This window comes from Urocitellus parryii, chromosome 11 (genome assembly GCF_045843805.1).
Source record: "Urocitellus parryii isolate mUroPar1 chromosome 11, mUroPar1.hap1, whole genome shotgun sequence".
NCBI lineage: Eukaryota > Metazoa > Chordata > Mammalia > Rodentia > Sciuridae > Urocitellus > Urocitellus parryii.
Genome location: NC_135541.1, coordinates 26926717 through 26953123, shown reverse-complemented (window position 1 = coordinate 26953123; position 26407 = coordinate 26926717). Strand labels below are relative to the sequence as shown.

Sequence of the window (26407 nt, the reverse complement as noted above, 5' to 3'; positions counted from 1 at the left end):
GGCTTTGCTGTGGATATATGTTTTCATTTGGGGTATATTTATATCCTAGGAGTGGAATTGCTGGTTCATATGGTAAATCTGTGTTTAACTCTTTGATGAACTGACAAACTTTTTCAAGGGGTTTGCAACAGTTTACATTCACTGACAATATATGAAGATTGCAATTTCTCCACATGTTTGCAACACTTGTTCTTACCTTTTGGATAATAGTTATCCTAGTAAGTGTGAAGTAGTATCTCATTGCGGTTTTGATTTACAGTAAACTAGGCAGAAATCATTTTACACAAAGAGGGAAGCCCCCAAATGCCCCTTTTGTACAGATACCCACAGATTAATTTTATTGAGAATAAGAGAAATTTTTGCTCATACTAGAGGAAATTTAGCCGTAGGTTTGGAATCTGTACTCAAAATATACATGCAGTCAGGACAGCTAATTCAACTAACTGATTTGCTGCTGAATTTGTTTACTTTTGACTAATATTAACAGTTGTAAATAGAGCAGTACCACTGGTATTTGGAACAGTCCTTACAAAGTCATGGTTGTTAGCCACAATATTTTACTTCTTTTTATACCACCAGTTCTCTTTGTATACCTGGGCTTTTTCCTCTTTAGTGAAATTTTTGATATTAAAGTGTTTTTAAAAAATATTTTTCTCAAGATTCCCTCCTTCCTTCCTTCCTTCCTTCCTTCCTTCCTTCCTTCCTTCCTTCCTTCCTTCCTTCCTTCTTTCTTCTCTCTCTCTCTCTCTCTCTCTCTCTCTCTCTCTCTCTCTCTCTCTCTCTCTCTCTTTCTGCTGGAAGTTGAACCCAGGGCCTTGTGCATTCAAGGCAAGTACTCTACCAACTGAGCTACATCCGCACCCAGTCCCTTAATATTGAAAATTTTGAAAACCTTCTCAGTAGTTTTCCTCTTGATCATATTGACAACAGTCTTACATGTAACATCCAGCAAGCCTTTGATGTCTTTAAGTAGTTTGCACCCAGAATAAATTTCAAAAGTGTCCTTTGGTCAACTTTCAGGAATTCTTGGTCCAAAATGGAGATATTCTTTTTTAATTTTTCTTTATTCTCATCATCCCCAGGAAGAGGAGGGTCAACCTTGTCACTGAATGACATTTTTAAATATTGCTGCATTAACATTTGGTAGAATAACTAGGTCATCACCTTCTTCATCATTCATTCCCAAATCTTCCTACATGGTTTTGATAGTTACAGATTGGCAGTTTTTATATCAGCTTCAAATATCTCTCCATCAAAACTCTGCAGCTTAATTGAAGGCATGGTGTTTGGTCTGAAGAAGAAAGCTGACCAGAGGCTGAGGGGAGTAGGATGGTGTCTGCTCAGAAGAGAAAGATAGAGGACAAGGCCATACTGCCTTTCCTGAATTCTTAATGTAAATTTTTTAAAAAAATCTTTATTTTACTTATTTCTTTTTATGTGGTGCTGAGGATCGAACCCAGAGCCTTGCACATGCTAAGCGAGCGCTCTACCACTGAGCCACAACCCTAGCCCTGTAAATGTTTTTGATTGACTGGCTTTATTGCACTTTCCATTTACTTTCACATTATGTAGTTGTGGCTAAACTTTTATTTTCTCATACTCCTGATTCTTAACCCTCTTGCAGTTTTAAGTTTTACCCTGACTCTTCCACAAAACCCACTCTTTGTGGTAGTCTCTTTTCAGTTTATATCCATTGTGGTTTGTATCTTACACTAATGCTTTTTTCTTCCTTAGATCACTTGCTGCTGTCAGAAGTACAATTTTTTCAAGGCTTATTAGTTTTTAAAATAAGTTCCTCTGTTTGGCCTCTCTTCTGATATTCCCAAGGTGAAATGAGGATTCTCACAATTTTTTTAAAAAGTATCTTTATTTTGTTTATTTTTATATGGTGCTGAGGATCAAACCCAGTGCCTCACATGTGCAAGGTAAGCACTCTGCCGCTGAGCCAAAACCCCAGACCCACCCTCACAAATTTAATCTGTCTGAAAGCAGATGTCTTCTTAGCTCCATTGCTTTCAGGTTTACCTAGTGCAGCTGAGATGGACAACGCATTGCTACTCATGCAGCAGAATTCTTTTCTGTGTACTACTTTTTCTGGTAGATTTCCTTTATACTGGCTGATTAAAGCACAGGTTACTTTCATGGCTGCTTTAATGATTATATTTGACTAACGATGTAAAAAATAATAATGTTAAAATAATCTTCATCAAAGAGTTGTTTTTTCATGGATCTTAGTGAGTTATATACTTTTCAAATCTTTTGAAAGATGGGGCTGAATTCAGGAGGTTCAAAAAGAAGAAATAGCCTCTTGATCTCTAGGGCAATGTTTATTTTCAAGAAACTTCTTACCTTTGGAATTATGTTGATGCTCTCTCAGTTACTTACATAGTAAACAGAGGCATGAAGTTTTCTTTTTTTTATGGCAGAGGAAAATGAGCCTCAGAGAAATTAACAATATATCCAAAGTCACACAGAAACTGTTGAAATTTCAGGGTAGATCTTTAGATCAAAAGTCATCATTGTTTTAATTTTGTTGTAAATTATAAAGAATATCTCTGGATGGGAAAGAGGAGATCCCTTGTAAGAATTAACTTGGGAACTTTTTGAAAACAGTCCAATTTCACCTCCTGCCCCCCCAAATAATGCATATTATTCAACTGTTCGTTTGTTATAACAGCAGCTTCCTAAATCTGAACACTTTGTAACTTATTGATATACTCTTGATGTGAAGGAATTCCACATTCTTCTGTTGGCAATGAAATGTGATGCAGTAAATAAGCATGTATTGGAGCATACTTGTTACTGGATGACTGACTTAAAATTTTTTTTATTTGTTGTTTTTACATATACATAACAGTAGGGGGTGTATTTTGACATATTTTACATACATGGGGTACAACCCATTACAATTTTGATCCCGTTCTTGTGGTTGACATGATGTGGAGTTACACTAATCATGTATTCTTATATGAGCATAGGAAAGTTATGTCCGATTTATTCTACTGTCCTTCCTATTCCTGTCCCCCTCCCTTCTATTATTCACCTTTGTCTAATCCAGTGAACTTCTATACTTCCCCTTCCTACCCTTCCTTATGGGTTAGCATCCACCTATCAGAGAGAACATTTACCTTTGGTTTTTTGAGACTGGCTTGTTTCACTTAGCATGATATTGGATGACTGACTTTTACTATCCTTATTTTGTGTTATTCTATACAAACTCTTATGATATATAGTGGTTTTTGAGGGATTTGGAGAAAATACTACTAAACTACATAAATTATGAATGTAATTGAATAAGATAATATGATCAGCTGAAGTTGGTGCCACAGAGACATAAGTTTTAGCTTGGAGGATACTAATGAAAGATCCTGACTTTTGGTGTGAATCTTAACCTTTTAAGAGATTTTCATGTTGCTGGTCAGCTGCCTATTAAGGAGAAGATTGACATATGTTTGTTTTTCTTTAGTCAGCAAGTTTGAGACTGGGGATGCTTTTTAGGGACAATAAATTTAGGTGAAAAATGGAGAAATCTGAGACTAAAGCATTTAGGAAATTAGAAAGATAACCAGGATCTAGAATTAGTAGTAAATGGTAACTGATTCTAAGGGTTATGATGTTTGGGGGGCTCAGAGTGTAAGATCATTGTTACTTGCCTGAGTTCTGAACTGACTTAGAAATAAAACAAGAATAAGCAGATGAAGAAACAATATGTAATACATTTTTTAAATTAATTTTGTTATTCAGGTAAAATTCATATGCCATAAAGTTCTTCATTTTAGAGTATACAATTTAGTGATTTTAAAAAAATATCTTTTTTTGGTTGTTGATGGACCTTTATTTTATTTATATGTGGTGCTGAGAATTGAACCCAGGGCCTTACACATGCTAGTCAAGTGCTTTACCACTGAGCCACAACCTCAGCCCCAATTTAGTGGTTTTTATAATATTCACCAGATTTTGTGCAGCTATTATCACTATTAGACAGAATATTTTCATTTTCCCTGAAAGAACTTAGTAGCAGCCACTCTCCACCTGCCATCCCACTCCAAATCTCCTGGAAAGATCCAACCTACTTTCTATTTCTATGGATTTGTTTATTCTGGACATTTTGTGTAAATGGACTGATACAGTATGTGGCCTTTTGTGACTTTGTATCTGACTTTTTCATTTAGCAAAAGGCTTTTTTTAAAAAACTTTTTAAAAAAATTGTTCTTTAGGTATACATACAGTAGATTATATTTTGACATATTTATACATACTTGGAGTATAATTTATTCTAATTAGGATCCCATTTTTGCAGTTGTACATGATGTTGAGTTTAACTGGTCATGTATTCATATATGAACATAGGAAAGTTATGTCTTGATTCATTCTATTGTCTTTCCTATTCCCATCCCTCCCCCACCCCTTATTGTTTATTAGCATCTACCTATCAAGAGAGAATATTAGGCCCTTGGTTTTTTGGGTTGGCTTATTTTATTTTAGGTAATCTCCAGTTCCATTCATTTCCCAGCAAATGCCATAATTTCATCCTTCTTTAAAACCGAGTAATATTCCATTGTTTATATATACCCCATTTTCTTTATCCATTTGTCTGTTGAAGGGCACCTAGGTTGGTTCTATAGCTTAGCTTTTGTTGCTTGAGCTGTTCTACACATTGATGTGGCTGCATCACTGTATTATGCTGATTTGAAGTCCTTTGGGTATATGCCAAGGAGTAGGAGAACTCAGTCAAATGGTGGATTCATTCCAAGTTTTCTGAGGAATCTCCATTTACAGTCCCACCAGCAAAGTATGAGTGAATCATTGATCCCAGGAGTGCTTAAACACTGAACTACATTTCCAGCTCTTTTTAAATTTTTTTAAATTTTGAGATAGTGTCTTGCTCAGTTGTTTAGGACCTCACTAAGTTGCTGAGGCTGTCTTTGAGTTTGTGATTCCTCCTCCTCAGCCACCAAGTCACTGAGAAACTATATGCACCATCACACCTGGCCTCTTTTTGTTTTGATAAAACTGATATTATAGAATGTAACTTAGATTTGATAGCCAAATGAATTGGCTAACTCCATAGCCTCTTATACTCACCTGCTCATGGGATAGCCTACCTTAGAGGATGTTTTGTGTCAGCAGAGCAGATATATTAAAATCACAGCCTTATAGAATCCTGAATGGAGAGAGAAAAGAAAGACTTAACTCCTGGGTGTAGTCTGCCCACCTACCACGATACCTCTTTGGAGAAGAGTAGGCTAAGAGGCCAGGAGTGTTTAGAGAAGTTTGTTCTATAGAAACCAAAAGTTGAAAATGGGTGTTCTGTTCTAATAAAGGGGAAAAAAAAGTTAAGCAAAAAACCTGAAAGAAAAAAAAGAAAAAGAAACCTGAAAGCCATTTTTAGATGAAAAGGTTGTCCTGTTTTGTCAGGATAGGAAGTATATCAAGGAAAATGATGAGCTTCATTTTAGAAATGGTAAATTTGGTATTTTCAAGAGAGAACATTTATGTTTGGAGATCAGGAGATTTCTCCCTGAGATAAAAATATGAGATTAATTTGCATATAGGCAATTAAAATACAGGACTAGGTAATTCACCTATAAAGTAAAACAGTAGAGAAAGGTGTCCAGTAATTTCTATATCCGAAATCTTTGTGGTTTTGAGTATACTAACTTATGTTTCTTTGTATCTTGCTATCAGTGACTCATTTCTGATTTTTGTGAGTTTTGATTGTGAGTTCATTTACTCATATTCATTTATTTTGGAATTCTACTTGTGGGACTTATTCTAGGCCTACAGCAAGAATGAGTTTCCCTAGAATCTGCATTTGCTTCTGTCAGGATCAGGTGGGGGATACTACTATCCTACAGCTGCCCTAAACAAAATTCTAGGTATGAAGCTTTTAAAACTAAAAATCTAGGAGAGGTTTAACATGTGGTTGTTAACTATCAGGGAGACACCACTGCATTGCTGTAATAACATCATCATCTTGCCAACACTTAGTGCCAAGGGTACAAAAGCAACATTCCTTAAAGTTCTCTTTGGTAAGACTTGCACCCCAAGAGGTCTTAAAATTGCAAGTTGGAATTTGCAGGATATGCCAAAAATGCCCTAAAGGTGAAAGAAAATTGCTTTTTTTTTTTTTTGTCTTTTCTGCATGCCTTCCTAGTTTCCCTCTTTCTTTTAATTTTTGGCTTCAGCTCATACCTTATTCTTTGTCAGGCTTTAGATTCCTTTTTAAAGGTTTAAAAATACGTTACCCAGCTATTTGGTTATTTTCAGACCAATCCATCCATCTTGTCATTATAGCAGAAATAGAATTGTCTGTCATCTGTTTCTCTTAAGTGTATACAGGGACAATTAGTTGCTGCGAATCATTCAGTCTCTGAATCAAAGGTTATAAATTTAGAACAAAATCCAGTGTTTTATTTGACAGGTTAGTATGTAGACAACAAAATTTAAGATATTTCAAATAATATTTCGAATTTCTTCTTTTGAAAAATTGGAAGTTCTTAAAATACTGGGTCTAAAATATTCTTGCCTAGCAACATTTGCCTAGATAGAACTGGGAGTAGCAGCTGATCCCTTCCTATTAAACATGCTCTTTTTAGTTGCTCACAGTCTTTATCTCTTGTCTAGTATATGTGTATGTATACAGTTAAACCAATTCCAACAAACCCACATGATAAATAAAGATGTGTAGGTGGTATTATCTCCAAGTTTCAGCTGAAAGAACTGGAGTTCAGAGAGGTTGTATAAATTCTTCAAGGTCTCAATAGGACACAGAATTTGAACCTAGAACTTATTTTAAAGCTTCTTCTGTTCTAGTGCTAATTTAACTTTTTTTTTTTAAGCAATGGAACTGTTACTTCAGATGAAGTCTTAGTGCAGTTCAGTATATATAAAACCAATAACGGTAGCACTGCTTTTATTGAGGAGTAGTTGTGTATATTGTGGGGAGATCATTTAATGTGGTATAGTAGAGACTTGCATGCTCAACTGTATAATAGCTTTTAGGTATCCCTCTGGAATGCTTAGGATTCTCCTAAACAGTTTGGATACACTCTCTCTATTCTATAAATATAATTATTTGTTAAATTTTATGAGCAGACTTCTGCATGTCACAGTTTGGTGTGTGTGTACGTGTACCAGGGATTGAATTCAGGGGCACTCAACCACTGAGTCACATCCCCAGCTCTGTTTTGTATTTTATTTAAAGACAAAGTCTCACTGAGCTGTTTAGCCGTTGCTGAGGCTGGCTTAGAACTTGCAATCCTCCTCTCATAGCCTCCTGAGCTGCTGGGATTACAGGTGTGTGCCACCGTGCCCAGCCATGTCATACAGTTTTAATGTGTTTATTTCTGTCATATTTCCGGTATGTGTGTCTTCCTCAGTGTAATCCTTTTTATCAATCTGTAGTATTTTTTGTTCATGTGATTTTTGTGTTCTGATAATGGTGATTCTTTTAGTCTTCTGTTTCTTTTTTCAGATGTTTTAATTAGAATTGTAGTGTAATTTATAGTTCTAACATGCTTAGGAACATATAATAATTAACTCTTATTTATTTTTTAGATTCTCTTTGTGGCCAGATGGGTTTGTATGGACAGGCTTGTCCATCTGTAACTTCATTAAGGTGAGTGCTCTTTTTCTTTTTTTTTCGGTGGGTGGATACCAGGGATTGAATTCAGGGGTACTCGACCACTAAGCCATATCTCCAGCCCTATTTTGTATTTTATTTAGAGACAGGGTCTCACTGAGTTGCTTAGGGCTTTGCTTTCCCTGAGGCTGGCTTGGAACTTGCAATCTTTCTGCCTTAGCCTTCGGAGCAGTTAGGGTCCAGGCATAAACCACTGTTCCTGTCAAGTGCTCTTTTTCTTTGTTGAGATATTCAATACTTGAAAAAAATTTTGCCGGTCAAGGCATATTACAATGAATTTAAAGGTATGTCTCAGAATAAAATATTACTGTTTTGTCAATTAGTACAATTTGACTGAGTATAGAGATATTTTTGCTTTCAGAGATTTTTTTGGTAGTGAGATTTGGATCTGCTTTTAATATCTATTTAGTGAACTAAGTAAATTTAGTGTATAATCTTATACATGAAATGATGTATTTTGTACTTTTTAGTTGTTTCTTTTCTTTTAAAAACTACCCTTTCTCCCTGTTTAAATTAGCAGATAGTAAATTTTGGACTAACTTCTTTACAGATTAAATATTACTGAGGATACTAGTTTTAACTTGTTTTTGAGGAATGGTGTAAGTATCTGAATTGCCATCATTTACAATAGTAAAGTGTAAAAATGCAAGAATTTTTAAGTTGTTGCTCAGTAGTTTTTGGAATTAGCAAGTCGTTCTATAAATTAAAGCTTATGTGAAATTCATGGATAAAGCAGGTACATATGGGACTTTTTTGTTTGTATAGACATCCATGGTCTACTCTCATAGTAGCCTCTGAAAACTGAGACACTTACAAAAATAACCTTAACCTAATCTGTTCATTGAAATCATCTTACAGATTAGAATGTAAAGTGTTGATGACAGCATGTACTAGTTACATGTGATATTGCCAAAGTTAGCTGTATCATTTATTCATTTAGCATATTGAGCACCTAATATCTAATCAGCCACTATCCTAATATAATAGGTAAAAATCATATATTCATGGAATATGCATTCTGGTAAGGGGATAATTAATAAAATAAGTAGAAGAATCTGTTAGATAGTAAAATCGATAAGGGCTAAGAAGATAATTGAAATGGAGAACAGGAATAAGATATAGAGTATATGTTATTTAAACAGGTTAGCCAGAGACTGCTTCATTGAAAGGTGACATTTGAATGAAGAGCTGAGTGATGGAATGAACCGTATACTGGGTATGTGGATGATGAACATTCTGGGCAGAGAAATTCCAGGAAATGCCAAGGCAGAAGTCTGCTCTGTGTATTTAAGGAACATTGAAGAGGCCAGTGTGGTTGGAACAGCCTAAGTGATAAAGAGAGTTGGAATTGTCCTATTATGGAGGGCAGGAGGAAAGAGAAGGGATATAAAGTTGCTAGAAACATGAATGTGAAGTCAAGGAATCCTTAGATTTGAAAGAGATTCTGGTTTTCTAGACTACCACAAACGAAAATGAACAGTGAAATTGCCCTTTAATTTTTGGGTACTTGAATTTTTAGCAGGTAAAGACTGTTATTCTTTTCCTCAGAAGGTAAACGTTATGCCATTATGGCATTTCTTTCCATGAGAATGCATTTTTTAATCTTGTAATAGTGATTCTTTTTCTACTTAACTTATGCCTGCCACCTATATAGCTCTGAAAAAAATTAAAAAATAATTTCATTAGTTTCTAAAGCTGTTCTAGAATTAATTTGACTTAATGTTGATTTCTCCTTAGTATGATGAGAGGAGTCATTTTTGAATATTTAAAACTTTGGATAAATTTACATCAGGATATTTTGTAGACTTTAATCTTCCACTAACTAGATTTCCTTAAAGATATTTTTGTAGTGAAATATGCTGAAACAATACTATATTAAGGCCAGTGACTGAAAATTTAAATCCTTTAATTTGAATATTTAATTTAGGTTAAGCTGATATAGGCATTGGTTTAGGAATAATATATGTCCTGATTTTTTGCTTGATAAAATTGTAGAACTGGAAAGTATGATAAAAGAGAAGAGATACTATAAGTTATTTATGATTTATTCTTTGTGCTATAATTCCTGTGCACCATATTGTAGATTCAGAATTATTAAACCAAGACGCCTAATACCATCTGAGTCACAGTATTTTGTATCTTTATGTATGTCTTTCATTTCTGTAATATTCTATATGGCTCATTTCTGAAGCAAAGAATTCCATTCTTAGATGTATATATTTAGAAGACTATTATCATTTGCATTTCTAAGCGGAAGCCAGTATTGATTTGAGATAAGAGGAAAAAAAGACTGATTTTTTTGGGGGGGAGGCAGCGGAAGAGGATAAAACAGGATAACTTAAAACCACAATAAATGCTGATCTACTTTTTCCACAGTTACCAGAAATGCTTCCCCTCTATCAGCTACATTACCCAAATAAGAAGAGAACCAGAACTCTTAAAGTAACTTAGACCCACTGAAAAATACTGCTTATTTGCCTTACCTCTCTTGTATATACTACTGTGTATATGATTATGCATACTACGTGTTTATTTATGAAGTAGCTAGCCTCAAGACCGGGAGCACATGAGTTGGTGGGGAAGAAATGGATATATTGGCTGGACATGAGAACATGGGTAGGCATGTACAGGTTTATAAGCACAGGTATGAGTGGGAGTGCACAGTGTATATGTAAGTGAAGGTAAGGAGTGGGATGAAAATAGTGAAGTATTTTTTAAAAATTTGGGGTTAGGATAGTTAGTAAATAGATTAAAACTCTCCCTTGGGGCTGGGGATATGGCTTAAGTGGTAGTGCGCTCTCCTGGCATGCGCGGGGTGCTGGGTTCGATCCTCACCACCACATAAAAATAAAAGATGTTGTGTCCACTGAAAACTAAAAAATAAATATTAAAAAATTCTCTCTCTCTCTCTCTCTCAAAAAAAAAAAAAAACCTCTGTCCTCTTAAATATTTAGGGTAAACAAATATTGTCTTTTATAGATTATATTGGATCTTTATTTTATCTGAATGTGTTGACTATTTTGAAAATGATTTTATGATTAAAAAGTAATACTCTAGGGCTGGGGCTGTAGCTCAGTGGTAGAGTTCTTGCCTCATACATGTAAAGCACTGAGTTCAATCCTCAGCACCACATAAAAATAAATATATAAAAAGATATGGTGTCCATTTACAACTAAAAAAATGTAACACTTTAGTGTAGAAAATTTGGAAAGAAAGCCTTTTAAAATATCTTCATATCATATAATTGTATACCATATCAGATTATATGTAAATTTGTTTAAGATTATTTATAGAAAATTTGTAGCAATAGCTAGATATACTCTTTAATTTTAATCAGACTGCTCTTATCAACACTTTGTTCTTCTTTACTTGCTGATATAGGTAAAAATACATTATAATTAAAGTTGCAGTAACAATATCATATTCTGTATACGTAATGAGTCAGTCAGGGCTCTTTTGGGAGGTAGAAATCATCCACTTATTTGAACAGGGATTCTTTAATAGAATTCTTAACTAGATATAAAGTTGTTAACTAGGTAATAAAATAAAATAGAATTAGGTAATAGAATAAAATAAAACTTTTAGGTATCAAGAAGATAGACACAGGGTTGGAGTTGTGGCTCAGTGGTGGAGCACTCGCCTAGCACATGCGAGGCCCTGGGTTCGATCCTCAGCACCACATAAAAACAAATAAAGATATTGTGTCCAACTACAACTAAAAAATAAATATTAAAAAAAAGAAGATAGACACAATATTCTGGGTACATTGGTGTCCACCTATAATTCCAGCTACTGGGAAGGCTGATGCAGGAAGATCGCAGATTTCAAAGCTAAGCCTCAACAACTTAGTGATATTCAAAGCTAGCATCAACAACTTAGTGATATGAAGAAAAAATAAAAAGGGCTGGGATGTAGCTCAGTAGTAGAGTGCCCCTCTGTTCAGTCCTTGGTTCCCAGGTAGGAGCAGGGTGACAGGTGACACACAGTGCGCCAACTACTACTCATAGAACTCAGGGAGTTCTAAGGCTGGGGATGGGGGACTTAGAAATAAAGTCCCTGTTGAACTGAGACTTAGACCTGTAAGAAAGAATAAGCTGTTGCATAGCTAGAGTTGGTGTTTGATCTTGGAAGAGGGGACCTATGAGTTTGAGACCTAGGCCTCTGAGAAGGGGATGCTGGCTAGTGTTGGTGTTTCTGCATGTATTGGAAACACTGCAAGCTAGATTTATCTGCTGCTATGAGAAAGACTGCTGCTTCAGGGATGAAGAAGGCTTTGCTAGGGAATTGCTCTTATGATTCTCATAGAATAGGCAGGAAGGTACAAGTCTCTTCCTCTTCTTCTAGGCTTGAATCTGTTTTCAGTGCCTCTTCTTGGTAGAGCTTTGTAGGAAGCCATTTAGCAAAGCTTAAGTGTCTTGCAGAGAATCCCAGCTCTAGCATCACAAAGCAGAATGAGGTAAGGGGTGTTTCAGTTTGGAGCTGAGGTGTAGTAGCTTTATAACGGTCAATACTTGTTCTAGCAGACTGCTGAGAATGATAATATAAAAAAGATGTTTTCTGTTTTACAGCCAGTGTTTATGTGACTTTTGGTAGAAATTACCTTCATGTTCTTGAAAAGCACCAAGTTTTCTTGTGTGAAGTTATATTAAAAATTTTTGTAAGAATCAAAAGATAAGTATTCCTTGCAGTCTGAGTCTATTGTGTTTATATCTTGAGTTTGGATGGTGAGAGTTTGTATAATGAAGGATACCAGGTTGTTCATATCTGTTCATTTCTGGAGTCTTGGATAGTAAGGGTAAGGGTTCAAGTAGTGATGGGATCAGTTTCTGTCAAACAGTAGAAACTTAAAAATTTAGCACTTTCTTTTTGGATAAGATAGATTGGAATCCTGACATGTGCCTGCTTTTTTATTTCCAAGTACAGACTCAATAAGAGTAAATACTGTGCTTGAGCATTTGCTTTATCTTCTGTGGACAAGTAAACGTGTTTATCACATGATTTACTATTTTTTTCACATAATGTAGCAATACACTATTTTTTTTAAAGAGAGAGAGAAAATTTTTAAACATTTATTTATCTTTTTTTAGTTTTCAGTGGACACAACATCTTTATTTTTATGTGGTGCTGAGGATGGAACCCAGCGCCCCTCACATGCCAGGCAAGCACACTACCGCTAGAGCCACATCCCCAGCCCCGAAATACACTATTTTTACAATTTGATTTTTGTCAAAGCAAAATAAATTTTGATGTTTCTTTGGGTTTGTTAAGATGAGCCCTTCATTTCTGAACTATTGATTTTTTTATGGTCCATCAATGTATTTAGCTTGGGACATAGGGTTGCAGTAGCACTTAAAGTAATTTTTGGTGACATTTATCACCTTCTATCTGAGATTACTTTCTTCTTTTTCTATGTGTATTCATTTTTCTTGCTTATTTCCTTTTTGTTATGCTTCTCCCTTAAGTAAGCCCTTTATTATTGATTTAATTTGTATGTTTGGTGTATGCTAAGGAACATGAAGATATTTTAGCATGAGCTTTCCCAGAGAAGTTTATGTGTTAGTGCCCCAGATGAATTCCTGTCCATCTGGTTCCTCTTTTCCTCCTTTTGATATTGATGACCCTGATGTTTAGAATGATGAGAAGAGGTTAGATTTATTTTAAGGCTTTTTGCTGCTTTATTTTCAGTAGCTGATATTGACAAAGCAGTTCTGGTTTGTAGTCTTTTTTAAAAAAATATTTTTTTTTAGTTGTAGTTTGATATTACAATGTCTTTATTTTATTTATTCATTTTTATGTGGTGCTGAGGATTGAACCCAGCACCTCGCTAGTGCGTACTCTACTGCTGAGCCACAACCCTTAGCCCCCCCTGGTTTGTAGTCTTAAAACCAATAGATACACATTCAGTTCTCTGTCTGATAAAAATTAGCCATGTAATCTTGGGCAAATTACTTTTTCTAATTTTGTTCTAATAGGGTTGTTAACTTTACTGAAATGTTAGGATTCATGAGATTAAATATATACATAAGATATCTGGCATTTTTTCTGCACTTTTTCATTTTCCAATAGTAGAAAGAAAAAGGATTCATCATTTTTAGAATAAGATGGGACAGATTTGTATCCTTTGCTATCAGCTCAAGAACATGGAGTAGAAGAGGATTTCTTTATCTCCTATTTCTTTTTTATCCTAAATTCTTACATTCTAGAATCCTGCCAAATGTTCAGATTTGCCACTGACGCTGAGGCTAAGGATGTTGCTGACATATAATATTATCTGTTTATTGTATTTGTAGTTAATATAGTTAAAATTTTATGCTTTTAGGTCTGTTCCACACACTGGCAGAAAAAGCCCTTTATCATCATGTGATATTTATTATTATTTATTTTATATACACACACTCACATACATACACACACACACACACACACACACACACACACACATGCAAATCAGAACCACTCTAAGATTTCGTCTCACTCCAGTCAGAATGGCAGCTATTATGCATAAAAACAACAATAAGTGTTGGCGAGGATATGGGAGAAAAGGTACACTCATATACTGCTGGTGGGACTGCAAATTGGTACAATCACTCTGGAAAGCAGTATGGAGATTTCTTGGAAAATTGGGAATGGAACCACAATTTGACCCAGCTATTACTCTCCTTGGTCTATACTCAGAGGACTTAAAAACAGCATACTATAGGGACACTGCCATATCCATGTTTATAGCAGCACAATTCACAATAGCTTAACTTTGGAACCAACCTAGATGCCCTTCAGTAGATGAATGGATAAAAAAAAAATGTGGCGTATATACACAATGGAATATTATCAGCAATAAAAGAGAGTAAAATCATGTGCAGGTAAATGGATGTAGTTGGAGAAGATAATGCTAAGTGAAGTTAGCCAATCCCAAAAAAACAAATGGCGAATGTTTTCTCTGATATAAGGTGACTGACTCATAGTGGAGTAGAGAGAGGAAGCATGTGAGAAATAGACAAATTCTAGATAGGACATAAGGGTGGGAGGGAAAGGGAGGGGGCATGGGGTTAGCAATGATGGTTAGGAATGTGATGGACATCGTTATCCAAAGTACATGTATGAAGACATGAATTGGTGTGAACATACTTTAAATACAAACAAAGATATGAAAAATTGTATGTGTAATAAGAATTCTATATGTGTAATAAGAATTATGATGCATTCCGCTGTCATGTATTTAAAAAATAAACGCAATTAAAAATTAAAAAACAAAAAAAAATAGAATCTAGATTAGCTACTTTGTATACATTAATGATAGACTTCTAGTAAACTTGGTAGTACTTTTAAAAAGAAAGATAATAAGAAAGCCTGCTAATTTGATCATTACAGAAATCATTTCTAAAATACACTTTGAGGCCAGATAGGGTGGTACATGCCTTTAATTCCAGCTACTCAGAAGAGTGAGGCAGGAGAATTGCAAGTTTGAGGCCTGCCTAGGCAATTTAGTGAGACCGTGTTTCAAAATAAAAAATAAAAAGGACTGGGATGTAGCTTAGTTGTAGAATGTCCCTGGGTTCAGTTCCTGGGACCATACACACACAAAGTGCTTAGAACTTTTCTTGAGTTCTCTTTTTTTAAAGTTTCTCTGATATGATGGCCACTTCCTCATTAAAAATTCAGTTTCTCGTTCAACACCATTCACATTTTACTAGCCACCTATGACTAGTGGCTTATTATATCGGAGAATACACAATCCTTTCCATTGTCATAGGAAGTTCTATTGGACAGAGCTTGTCTAGATTATTCTAAATATAATCTTTGATCTAAGTAGCTAGTGTCCTTGAGCCTTGATTTCTGAAAAGATACTAAGGAGTGCTATTAACTGTTTATTAACTTAAGGATCCTTTATAAAGTTTTCTTTTGTAACTGAATAGTGACTTTGGTGGCTAACATTTATGGTATTCATACTACTTTTATTAGGCTAGACATTATTTAAGCACGTTTTTTCAGCCCCGATGGTTCTTAGTAGCCAATCCAGGACCTGGTGCATATTAGGGAAGTTCTCTACCACTGAGCCCAGCCCTATTGAAGTACTTTATATGTTAAAATAAAATCCCCCCATAATTCTTTGAGGTCAGTACCATTATTTCCTTCATTTAACAAATGAGGAAACAGAGGTAAATTTAAGCAACTCAAGGACATTCAGGTAATTGGGGATAGATCTAGGATTTATATATAGATCTTGTTCTAGTACCCATGTTTTTAACCATTAAACTCTTCTGCCTGTCAGCTGTCAGTATTATTGTAGTTTGAGGATTAACAAAATAAAAAAAAAATGTTGCCAAACAAACATCCAGTTTAATTGGGGCCACCCCTACTCCAAACAAAACGAAACAAAACAAAACCCATGCAGGAAACTGAGGGAAAAAAAGTGATAGAAAGCCACTCATTTAATTTTAAAATACATTGTATAAAAATTGAAAAAAATTATTACTAAAGGGGAGATGGTAGGGAAATTTGAGTTGTTTATACATGTGGGGAAAGTGATACCAGAAGTGATAGGGAATAAAAAGCATCACTGAATATACTGGTGGAGTAAATAACCTCTGCCTGCTAACAGTGCACATAGAATAAAATAATACTGAAAACTAGAAAAACTTATTTGATTTGGTAAGTTTATTTTAGTCAGGCTTTGTGTTATTAAAATAAAAGAAATCAGCATTGCATATTTTAAGCAAAAAAGGAAAGCAATTTATATTAATTCTGCCTATTCAAGAACAGAGAGTCTTTCCATCTTCTAAAGTCCTCTTCAGATTGTTTCTCCAGTGTTTTATATGATTCATAGGCGAGATCTTTAATCTTTTTGGTTAGGTTAATTATCAGATACTTTATTTTTTGGAGGCCATTGTGAAGGGGATGATTTTCCTGATTCTTTCTCCACTGAATCACTGTTGGAATATAGAAAAACTGTTGATTTATGAGTGTTGATCTTTGTCCTGCTACTTTGCTAAATATGTTTATTAGCTCTAGAAGTCTCCTGGTGGAATTTTTTAGTTCTTGTTAGATACAGGGTCATGTCATCAGCAAATAGTAATATGATAGATTGACTTCTTTTCCAATTCATATCCCTTTAATTTCCTTCTCATGCCTGATTGTCCCGGCTAGAATTTCAAGAACTAGATTGAATAGAAGTAATGAGAGTGGACATATTCTTATCTTCTTCCTGATTGTAGAGGAAGAGCTTTCAGTTTTTCTCCATTCGATGTTGGCTATGGGTTTGTCAAATATAGCCTTTCTAATGTTGAGGTAAGTTCCTTCTATCTCAGTTTCTCCAGTGTTTTTAACATGAATGGTTGCTGTATTTATCAGAAGTCTTTTCTGCATCCATTGAAACAATCATATGATTCTTGTTCTTATTTAGGTGGTAAATTACATTTATTGATTTTGCATATGTTGAACCAGCCTTGCATCCCTGGGATGAAGTCCAGTCGATCATGTTGTATTATCTTCGTAATATGTTTTTGAATGCGGTTTGCTAATATTTTATTAAGGGTTTTGGTATCTATGTTCATTAAGGAGATATTGGTCTGTAGTTTTCTTTCCTAGGTGGGTCTTTGTCTGGTTTTGGTATCAGGGTAATACTGACTTCATTAAATGTGTTTGGGAGTGTTTCTTCCCTTTTTATTTCCTGGAATAATTTGATGAACATTGGGGTTAGTTCTTTAAAGGTCTGGTAGAACTCTGCTTAGAATTCAACTGGCAAGCCAGAATTTTTTAGTGAAGACTCTGCCCTTTATGCTGTTTTTACTTCAGGAATTCCTTATTTGGGAATTAAGGGAACCTCGTCAATAGTTTATAAAGCTTATGGATCTTTCTTAGAATGACGTTCACAGTTTATTTAAAATAAAAAAAGGTTAAGATTACAAAGGAAACCAGTTTTGTATATTATATTGATATACAAAATAATCAAATATTAACTTTGATTAATAATCAAAATATTAACTTTATGTCATAGTAATATATGTTCTTTTAAATTATCACGTTAAACAAAAGCTCCAGTGTCAAATCTTAAGAAAGTGGCATAATTTTGAAATAGTTGCTGAATTGAAATAGAACTTTTGAGATTTCTGCAACATTTGTTATAAATATATTCATGATTTTTATTGGTGGCAAAGTCACAAGTACTGTTATGCTACTGTGATACATTATTTCATAATTAAATTATAAGTTAGTAAAAATAAAGACTGTTTTTCCTCCATTAAATTCTTCATGGACCTTTTTAGCTCTGGAGGGAAGGGTGGCTATGGTGAGGACATTTGGATCAATAGTCTTGGGGTGGAAAGACAACTCATACAGATTTGCCTTTGTATGGCAAGGCGTTATTCTTTTTTCCTAAAGCTGCAGTTGTGTATGTACAGTTAACTACTTCATTTTGGAATTAAGGAGCAGTTTGTGTTTATTCAGCCTTGTAAGGCTTCAAGTTATAGGACTCTTGGGTTAAATTGCAGGCTATGGGCAGGGAGTACCTTCTTTAGAAAGCAAACCTGTATTTTCTCTATCTTTGCTTGTACTAATGAAAGTTTACTTCTCTTTTAGGAGTTTGCTTTAAGTGACAAGAAGGAGGCAACACATTCTAAATTTTTCCTACATATCTCTTTGCTATAACCTTAGTTGGCCTGTGGTTTTGCCTTTCTAATTTCACAGGTGACAGTCAGCTTAATCCTTTGCCACCAGTTTTTCCAACCTGTAGTATCAGAATTCATTAACTTGTTAACTCCTCTTTAGGATAGTGCCTTATTTTAGGTTTTGTTACTTGTATTGCTCCACTGCCCTATCCCCAAATCATGCACCTCCTGGTAGATATACAAAAAGTCTGAAAGATAAGCTTTCCAGAGCTGGGATGGCAGTTTCACAAACAGAAAAATCAGGGACCCTGATTCTTTCTCTCTACTTCTATATCCTAAGTGTGTGGCTTCAATTCTCAAGATTACCTAATGATTCAAAATGGCTGGTGGAGCAGTAGTTATTATATTTACATTCCATCAAGCAAGAAGGGCAAAAGGGTGCAATGCCATCCTGAATAAAATGGGTTGTACTCCTAAGGATGAAAGTAAAATTGATATATTAGATGGCAGTTAGTGGTCCTTGCCACAGCCTCTGATTCTAGTTGCTTTTGGTGCTGAAATGCTGTAAATAGAGTGATAGCACATAGTGACCCCCAGAGATGCATATGATCGGAAGTATATAATAATCACTGCTATTGTAATTGCAGGATTTCTTCAGAGTTCTTAGTTGCTCAATTTTCCATATGCTGCCAAGTCTTAAGATGAAATGCTGAATGCCAGGAATGGAGTGGGAAGATTTAGTAATATTTGGGCCACAACGTCATTATCCTCATTATTATTATTCCTTTTATTGTCTCTGGTGTTTTCCTCTTACTCTGTGAAGGGCTACAATATCTCTGTCATTCTCCTCCCTTTTGATACTGTTGGAACTTGAAAACTTTTCTGAGTAAGCCTTTACTACCTCTTGGGAATTAGGAAGATTGCAGGGTTGATACCAGAACATTGTGATAAAAGTAACTAAAAAGTTTGTGTGTGTGGGATTTTATCAGTGGTAGTGTTTAATAAAGTGAGATTAGAGCCCCTTTATTTACTCTCATTTCATGATTTAGGTTTGAGTTGTTATATCTTGATGTTTCTTACCCTTTAATTTTATGTAAAGGAAATTCCTTATGGAAGTTCTTTTAAGTGACAGATATCATCATAGATTTAAGAACTTTCACTGTAGACTCTCCATACTTGATTTCTCCCACAAGTGACTCTGCTCTTATTTTCTCTGCTATTCCAACATAACTTTCTGGTCCTGTATAATGTTGCCTGTCATTATGTGTTCTGCATTATGCTTTTTTTTTTTTTTTTGAGCTTTTAAAGGATTTTGATCCTGTGAATATCCTTCCCTTATGCTATTAAGTCCTCTTGTTCACCTTTTCTTTTTTGATTTTAACAGATGTTTTAGCCCCTAACAAGTGTTTTGGCTCATACAGCTGTTATGGTCTTTGGTGGGACGTGCACCATTGGATGGTCATTATTTTAATCATGAAAGTTCTTACTTTCAGGAGCTGACAGTCTCATTGATGATAATTATAATTTTTTATAGTGCAACTTTGAAAGGCTTCAAATTATAGGACTTTATAACTTCTGTGCTAGAGATATTTATATGCTACTATAGGACCAAGATTTCATTAATTTTAGGAGAGAGAGATTGGGAAGAGGGGATTAACCACACTTTCTGTATTGGGAGAGGGAGATGTTTGGTCTGATTCTTGAAGGAAAAGTAGAAGCTATTCATATAAAGTGAGATGGAAAAGGCATTTCAGAAAAGAAGTCTCCTGGGTTCAATCCCTGATATTAAAAAACAAAACAAAACAACGGGAAAAGATGGCTCTTACTCCTTATCTAATCACTGTTGTTTTTTAGATAATTTGTACTTGGCAAGTTACAAGTAGCATCAGAAGCACTAGTGTTTGGTCACCATCTTCAGTAGGAGGTGGTGAGATGGGTGAGGCTAGAAAGTTTAGAAATATGATACAACTGTGCATATGAAGCAGCATGTTCAAAGCCCAATTAAGTTATAATTGCTCTAGAAATTTAGAGAAAGACCAAAATGGCTAATGTAGTTGAAAATCAGTTTAGGTTTAATTGGGAAAGAGGGAGACATTGAAAGTCAGGATAGGTTTTCCTTGGAGTGTGTGTGTGGACTTGAGGTGATTAACAGGGAGGGGATTGTGAGTCTAGGAGGCCAGTAGGAAGCTTTTGGAATGAGGTGAGGTAATGAGGACCTGACATTTCTTAACCAGATTTCCATAACCAGATTCCTCAGAGCTTCCTATGCTGTTTTTAAATTTACCACCATCTGTTCTCTTATACAAGTGGACTTCTGTCATCACCATTGCACTAATAGGTTTCTTGCTAAAGTGACCTGGCTAAGTCTAATGATTATCTTTTGTGTTCTTGCTTCACCCTCAGTACTGACAATGCAGGCACTTTTGGTCTCATTTCTAACAATATGTAAAATTCAGTAAATCACAAACAAAACAGAAGATCCACTTTTTAATTTAAATTTGAGACATGTTTTATAGTATATTTAAAATTTGTTCTAGCAGAACTGATAAATATAAGCACAACAGTGATTAATTCTTAATATGGGACATCTTTGAAGACTAGGGACTTTTTCTTTCCAGGCTATTTAGACCTTAACTTCACAACTTATCTGAAGTTCTTTCTTCTCTCTTTCAAGGCTATTGTCTGCATTGTTCTGTCCCTTTTGTAAACCTTTACAGCATCCAGAGGTTAGCCTTGCTCTTTCATTGAGTTCTTTCTTGTGTCTGACCTTCCTAATTGGACTATAAGTTCCTGGAGGACAGGAATTTTATCATGTTTCCTCTTTGTGTATGTGTTTGTTTTTACATTATTAAGAGCCATCAAGTCTCATTACTGGTACTGGTGGAAGGGAACAGAAGGTAAAGATGATTTTCAGTAGGGGGTATCTGCACTAATTATATCTCAATTTAGAACATGCTTTTATATTAACTTTGAAAATGCACAAAGCTGACTGCTTTATGAATTTTCAAAAAATAAAGCTCTATGCAGTGGAGACTTGATTGAGGCAAATAGGATGAAATCATTATATAGTAATAGCCAGTGTTTATTGAATGAAATATGAATAATGACAGCAACTACTATTATCACCACCACCAACAGGAGCTAATGTTTATTAAATGCTTACTGTTTGCCTGGCATTATTCTAAATATTTTATATCAATTAGGTACTGTCTTAATTATCATTCTTATTTTACAGAAGAGATATGGTAGGAAAAACTCTGATTTGGGGTGGGCATGTAACTGAGTGTCAGAGCACTTGGCACATGCCTAGCACCTACAAGGCCCTGGTTCAATCCCCAGCACTTAAAACGAAAACAAAACAAAATCCCAAAACTTTGGCGCTAGAGATGTAGCTCAGTGGTAGAGCGCTTGCCTAGCATGCGTGAGGCCCTGGGTTCAGTCTGCAGTACCCCTCAAAAACAAAATGAACTCTGAATTGAGCATCAGGAGATCTGGACTTTGGTTTTAATTCTCCTGTTAATTACCTAAGTGAAATTAAATGAGCCTTTAGCTTCATTGGACATTAGTTTTTCATCTTATAATTGAAGAGATTAGAAACATTCTTTTGACATAGTGTGATTTCTAAGTTATCCTGTCTCCTTATTCTTAGTCCTTTTAACTTGCCTCATGCTGGGAACAAGCATTTCTGGTTGATGTTATACAGTAAGATGATAAGTTTTGTTTTTTTTTTTTTTAAAGATACTTGAAGTACTATTTAGGGAAATTTAAAATTCAGGTTTCAAAGAAGTGAGAAAGGGCAAAACTGGACCAAAATATCAGAAAAACAAGAGTACAGTAGGACTCTTGACTGGCAGTGCAGGTAGACTCCTCATAACTGTTTCTTGATTTATAATTGCTATTGCTTAATCTGGTTTACTTAATAGTATATTACTACCCTCCTAAGGTAGTCTTAGACTAATATTACTAATAACACTTACTGAATATTTTCTCTGTAAATGTGTTATCACATTTAATTTTCAAAGTAATATTTAAACTGTAGGTACTATTATTGATGAGGAAGCTGAGGTTTAGAGATGATTAACATTTTTATGATCCCACAGCTAGTCACTGTTGAAACCAGTACTTGAATTCTAGTTTTACTGTCTCCAAAACTGTGGTCTTTATCTATTCTATGTTGCTTCCTAGAAGTTCAGATTCTATGTACAGTACCCCAGTTAGCTTTTGCTAGGAGCCATTTATTTGGGATGAGAGGTGTATATGGGATTTTCTTAGCCCAGTTTTTTTTTTTTTTTTTTTGGCTGTGCTGGGGATTATCCATGCTAGGCAGTCTCTATACCATTGAGCCCCAAATGTGTTTTTTTTTTTTTTTTGACTCAGGTACTTTAATTTTCTTTTCTTTCTTTCTTTTAAATTTTGTTGTCACTAGAAGTCTTTCTTTTTCACTTTTTTTTTTTTTTTTATTGTCAGGGTCATTGTTCCTGAATTTGATAATAGAATAGAAGGACTTGTGTATGTTCTGTTGAAAGTTAACAATTTCAGTGTGAGGTGTCAAGCTTCCTTTCTGTATTTTCATCTTTAGCTCTTAGAAGAGCTACTCTAAGACTTTTGTAGAATATGTGTCAACCTGACAGACTGTTTCTTTGAGGGGTAATGGGGTGAATATATTAGCCTTGGAATGAATGTATTAGAATCCAAATCACTGGACATTTGTCCAAGGCTGGCCTTGAGCTTGGAATGCCTTTTTTTTTTTTTTTTCCTGGCCATTTATGTGATTTTAGTCTCTTATATTCTATACTCCCTAACTAACTTCAGTTAGTTTTTACAAGCTGGTTCCTTGACTTGTTCTTTTTTTTAATAACTGCCTGGTACTGCTTATCTTCCGTTTCTCCTACTCATCAGTGTCCTTGACTTTGCATTCCTCTTTTTAGTACACTCCCCCAGCTAGCTTGTCTCCTTGCTGTTCTTGCCTACCCAGCTTTACTTTTCCTGCCTCCCACCTGCTCAACTCTGCCCTCTTTCCTCCATTCAAATTCCTGTGTGTATTTCTCAGTTACTTCTTTGATCTCTTCACTCTATTTTTGGCATTCCTTTGTTTGTATAACTCTCCTAAAATTTGTATAAAAGAAATTGTACAGATTTACCATTTCAAATTTTTAAGGACATGCAGTGTTTTGGTGTGTAGAAAGCTGGGCTGTAGATGGAAGTTTTTCATACCAGGATTCTGTTGCCCTGTTAAAGTAGCAGACATTATTTTTTTTAAAGAAAGATCAGCATCAACATCACTTGGTCTGTATATATCATTTTGTATTTTAAACACTTTAAAGCAAGTGTATTATATGTTTTGGAGAGGAAAAAAGTAAGAAAAAAGATTGGAAATGTTGATCCCTTAATATTTGGTTTGGTCATTAACATACTCAATCTTTTTCCTCCAGATTTAACTCAGGCTTTCCCTCACTTTGGAACTCCTAGATTTGTGAATATTGGATTATTTTGAGAAGCAGGGGTTCTTTCCTTGATATTGACTAAGGAGTCTATTTACCTTCAGGATGACATCTGAACTGGAGAGCAGCCTAACATCTATGGACTGGTTACCACAGCTCACCATGAGAGCAGCCATCCAAAAATCTGATGCTACACAAAATGCACATGGAACAGGAATTTCTAAGAAGAATGCACTCCTTGACCCAAATACAACTCTGGACCAGGAAGAAGTCCAACAGCACAAAGATGGGAAACCTCCATACAGTTATGCCAGCCTCATTACATTTGCAATCAATAGCTCTCCCAAAAAGAAAATGACTTTAAGTGAGATTTACCAGTGGATTTGTGATAACTTTCCATATTATAGAGAGGCTGGCAGTGGTTGGAAGGTAAGTATTTTACTTAAATGTACTTTTATGCAATAAGCAATGATAATAGTGTTGACAGCTGTTGAAAATGAAGCTTTGTGGAAGCTCATATAATTGAAGCTGAAGATGATTCTAGTCATTTTTAGGATGTTAGAAAATTTAAATTTAGGTGGATAAATTTATTTTTGACAAATTGTTAGAGCTTTATTATGTTACTGTGTTTATGTAGCATAAAGAGTGATGAGACTGTAGCATTCAGTAGGAAAAAATACTTACAGTTTAGGTAAATTGATGTAAAAACTAATGTAAAAACAACATAGTACTGTAACTAATAGTGTATTCATTATCCACAGTTTTTTTTTTTTTAAGAGAGAGTGAGAGAGGAGAGAGAGAATTTTTTTTTTTTTAATATTTATTTTTTAGTTCTCGGCGGACACAACATCTTTGTTGGTATGTGGTGCTGAGGATCGAACCCGGGCCGCACGCATGCCAGGCCAGCGCGCTACCGCTTGAGCCACATCCCCAGCCCTATCCACAGTTTTTTTTTTAAAAGTCTTTAGTTTGATAGAATTTTAGATTTATGTATGAGTTACAGAAGTACAAAAGGTTCCCCTATATACTTCATTAACTTCCTCTAATATTAACATTTTACATAATTATAGTATAGTTATCAAAATTAAGAAATTAATGTTGCTACAATACTCTTGACCAGATAGTACTGCTAAGTACTGAGTAAATTATAGGCCCTATTAGGATTTCATCAGTTTTCCCACTGGTGCCCTTTTATATTTCAGGATCCTGTCTAGAATCCTACATTTTATTTATTCATCATGTCTTCTCAGTGTCCTCCAATTTGTAAAGGTTTCTCAATCTTTTTTGTCTTTTATGACATGAATATTTTTGAAGAGCCCTTGTCAAATATTTTGTAGAATTTCCCTCAGTGTAGATTTGTCTGATATTTTCTCATAATTAGATGGTTGTATTGCATTTGGGGGAAGAATAATGAAGAGGTAATGTGTCCTTCTCTGCATATGAGAGTATTGGATGATGTCAGTCTGTCCTACTGTTGTTAATGTTAACAACATTAATGATTCTCTGGTTCAAAGTGATATCTGCCAGGTTTCTTCATTATAAAACTACTATTTACCACTTTGTAAATACTTTGTGTGTATGCAGATACTCTTTTTTTTTAAACCTTTTCCCATTCATTTAAGCATTCATTGGTAGGTAATAACTGCTGCAATTTTTACTGTTTCCTGGTGGGGAGTTCCTCTTTTCCTCATTTCCTTCTACATTTGCTAATTGATATTTTCAGTAAGAAAGAGTTATTCTTTTTCTTCCTTCTATTTACTTGTTAACTCATTTATTTGTAATACTGTGCACTTATAGCTATTTATTTATTTATTTATTTATTTATTTATTTATTTATTTTGTGTGTGTGTGTTACTCTTATTCAAATTGTTGCAGCTTTGGCCATTGGGAATTCTTAAAGGTTGGCCCCATTCTTTTTGTTTGTTTAGCACTTTCTTCCTTTTTAGCATCACCACTAAATAGATGTTCCAGGGTCTTCATGCATCTTTCTTCCCCAGCCCTAGAATTAACCACTTCTTTAAGGAACATTTTGGTGTATCATCACATTAGTTTCTTAGCCAATTTGTGTTATACAGCAAATAATTTAATTTACTTCCTTTGTCTCTGCACGTTTTATTCATTTTCTTACACAGAAATTATCCTGTTGTCTGCTGTGTGGTAGTGTGGCAGCGGTTTATGGGTTTTATGTCTCCACTGAATGATAGCTGTTCTGGAGTTTCTCATAAGCCTTTCTGCTTCAAAACCTTTGTCTTTTCACTTTACTATTGTTCAAATTTTGAATATAAGAAAAATTTTTAAAAAGACTTTGAGAAATTAAGTAACTTTGCAGAGTTCTTGGCTAGAGAATGATAGAGACAAGATTTGGTACCAGACTTTGTAGATTTGACAATTTCATTGCATATGTTTTTAATTAGTACACAGGACCTATGATTTTGCAAAAGCTACACAAATATTTATTGAATTTAATTTGCCACTGGCTCTCAGTGTGAAAAGTGATTTGTTAGTAGTCGTTTGAATAGAGTTCACTCTAACAGAATATTTAAGTGGAGGAAATACATGATAAAATTTGACCTAAGAATCAAGGCATCAATCTAAGCAAGCCATCAATTTAAGTAAGTCATCAATCTAAACTCTGTTTTGTTTTTATCACAGGGATGCTGTAGATTCTTTTTTTTTTTTTTAAGATTTTGGATAAGGAAAAGATGAGATTTTGATAA

General features: G+C 34.8%; 1 protein-coding gene and 1 pseudogene across 5 annotated transcripts in view; one reads left to right on the top strand and one right to left on the bottom strand.

Annotated features, from left to right (window-relative positions):
- The window catches only part of Foxj3 (forkhead box J3), a 113381-nt gene that overhangs the window by 14236 nt on the left and 72738 nt on the right, over positions 1 to 26407 (top strand). For all 5 annotated transcript variants that reach the window (XM_026410387.2, XM_026410389.2, XM_026410386.2 and 2 more), the window contains exons 2-3: positions 7561 to 7621; positions 23795 to 24119. In XM_026410387.2, the coding sequence (XP_026266172.1) occupies positions 7578 to 7621; positions 23795 to 24119 (369 nt within the window). In that variant the 5' untranslated portion in view covers positions 7561 to 7577. The remainder of the gene's footprint in view (positions 1 to 7560; positions 7622 to 23794; positions 24120 to 26407) is intronic.
- On the bottom strand, positions 558 to 1281 carry LOC113197873 (S-phase kinase-associated protein 1-like; annotated as a pseudogene).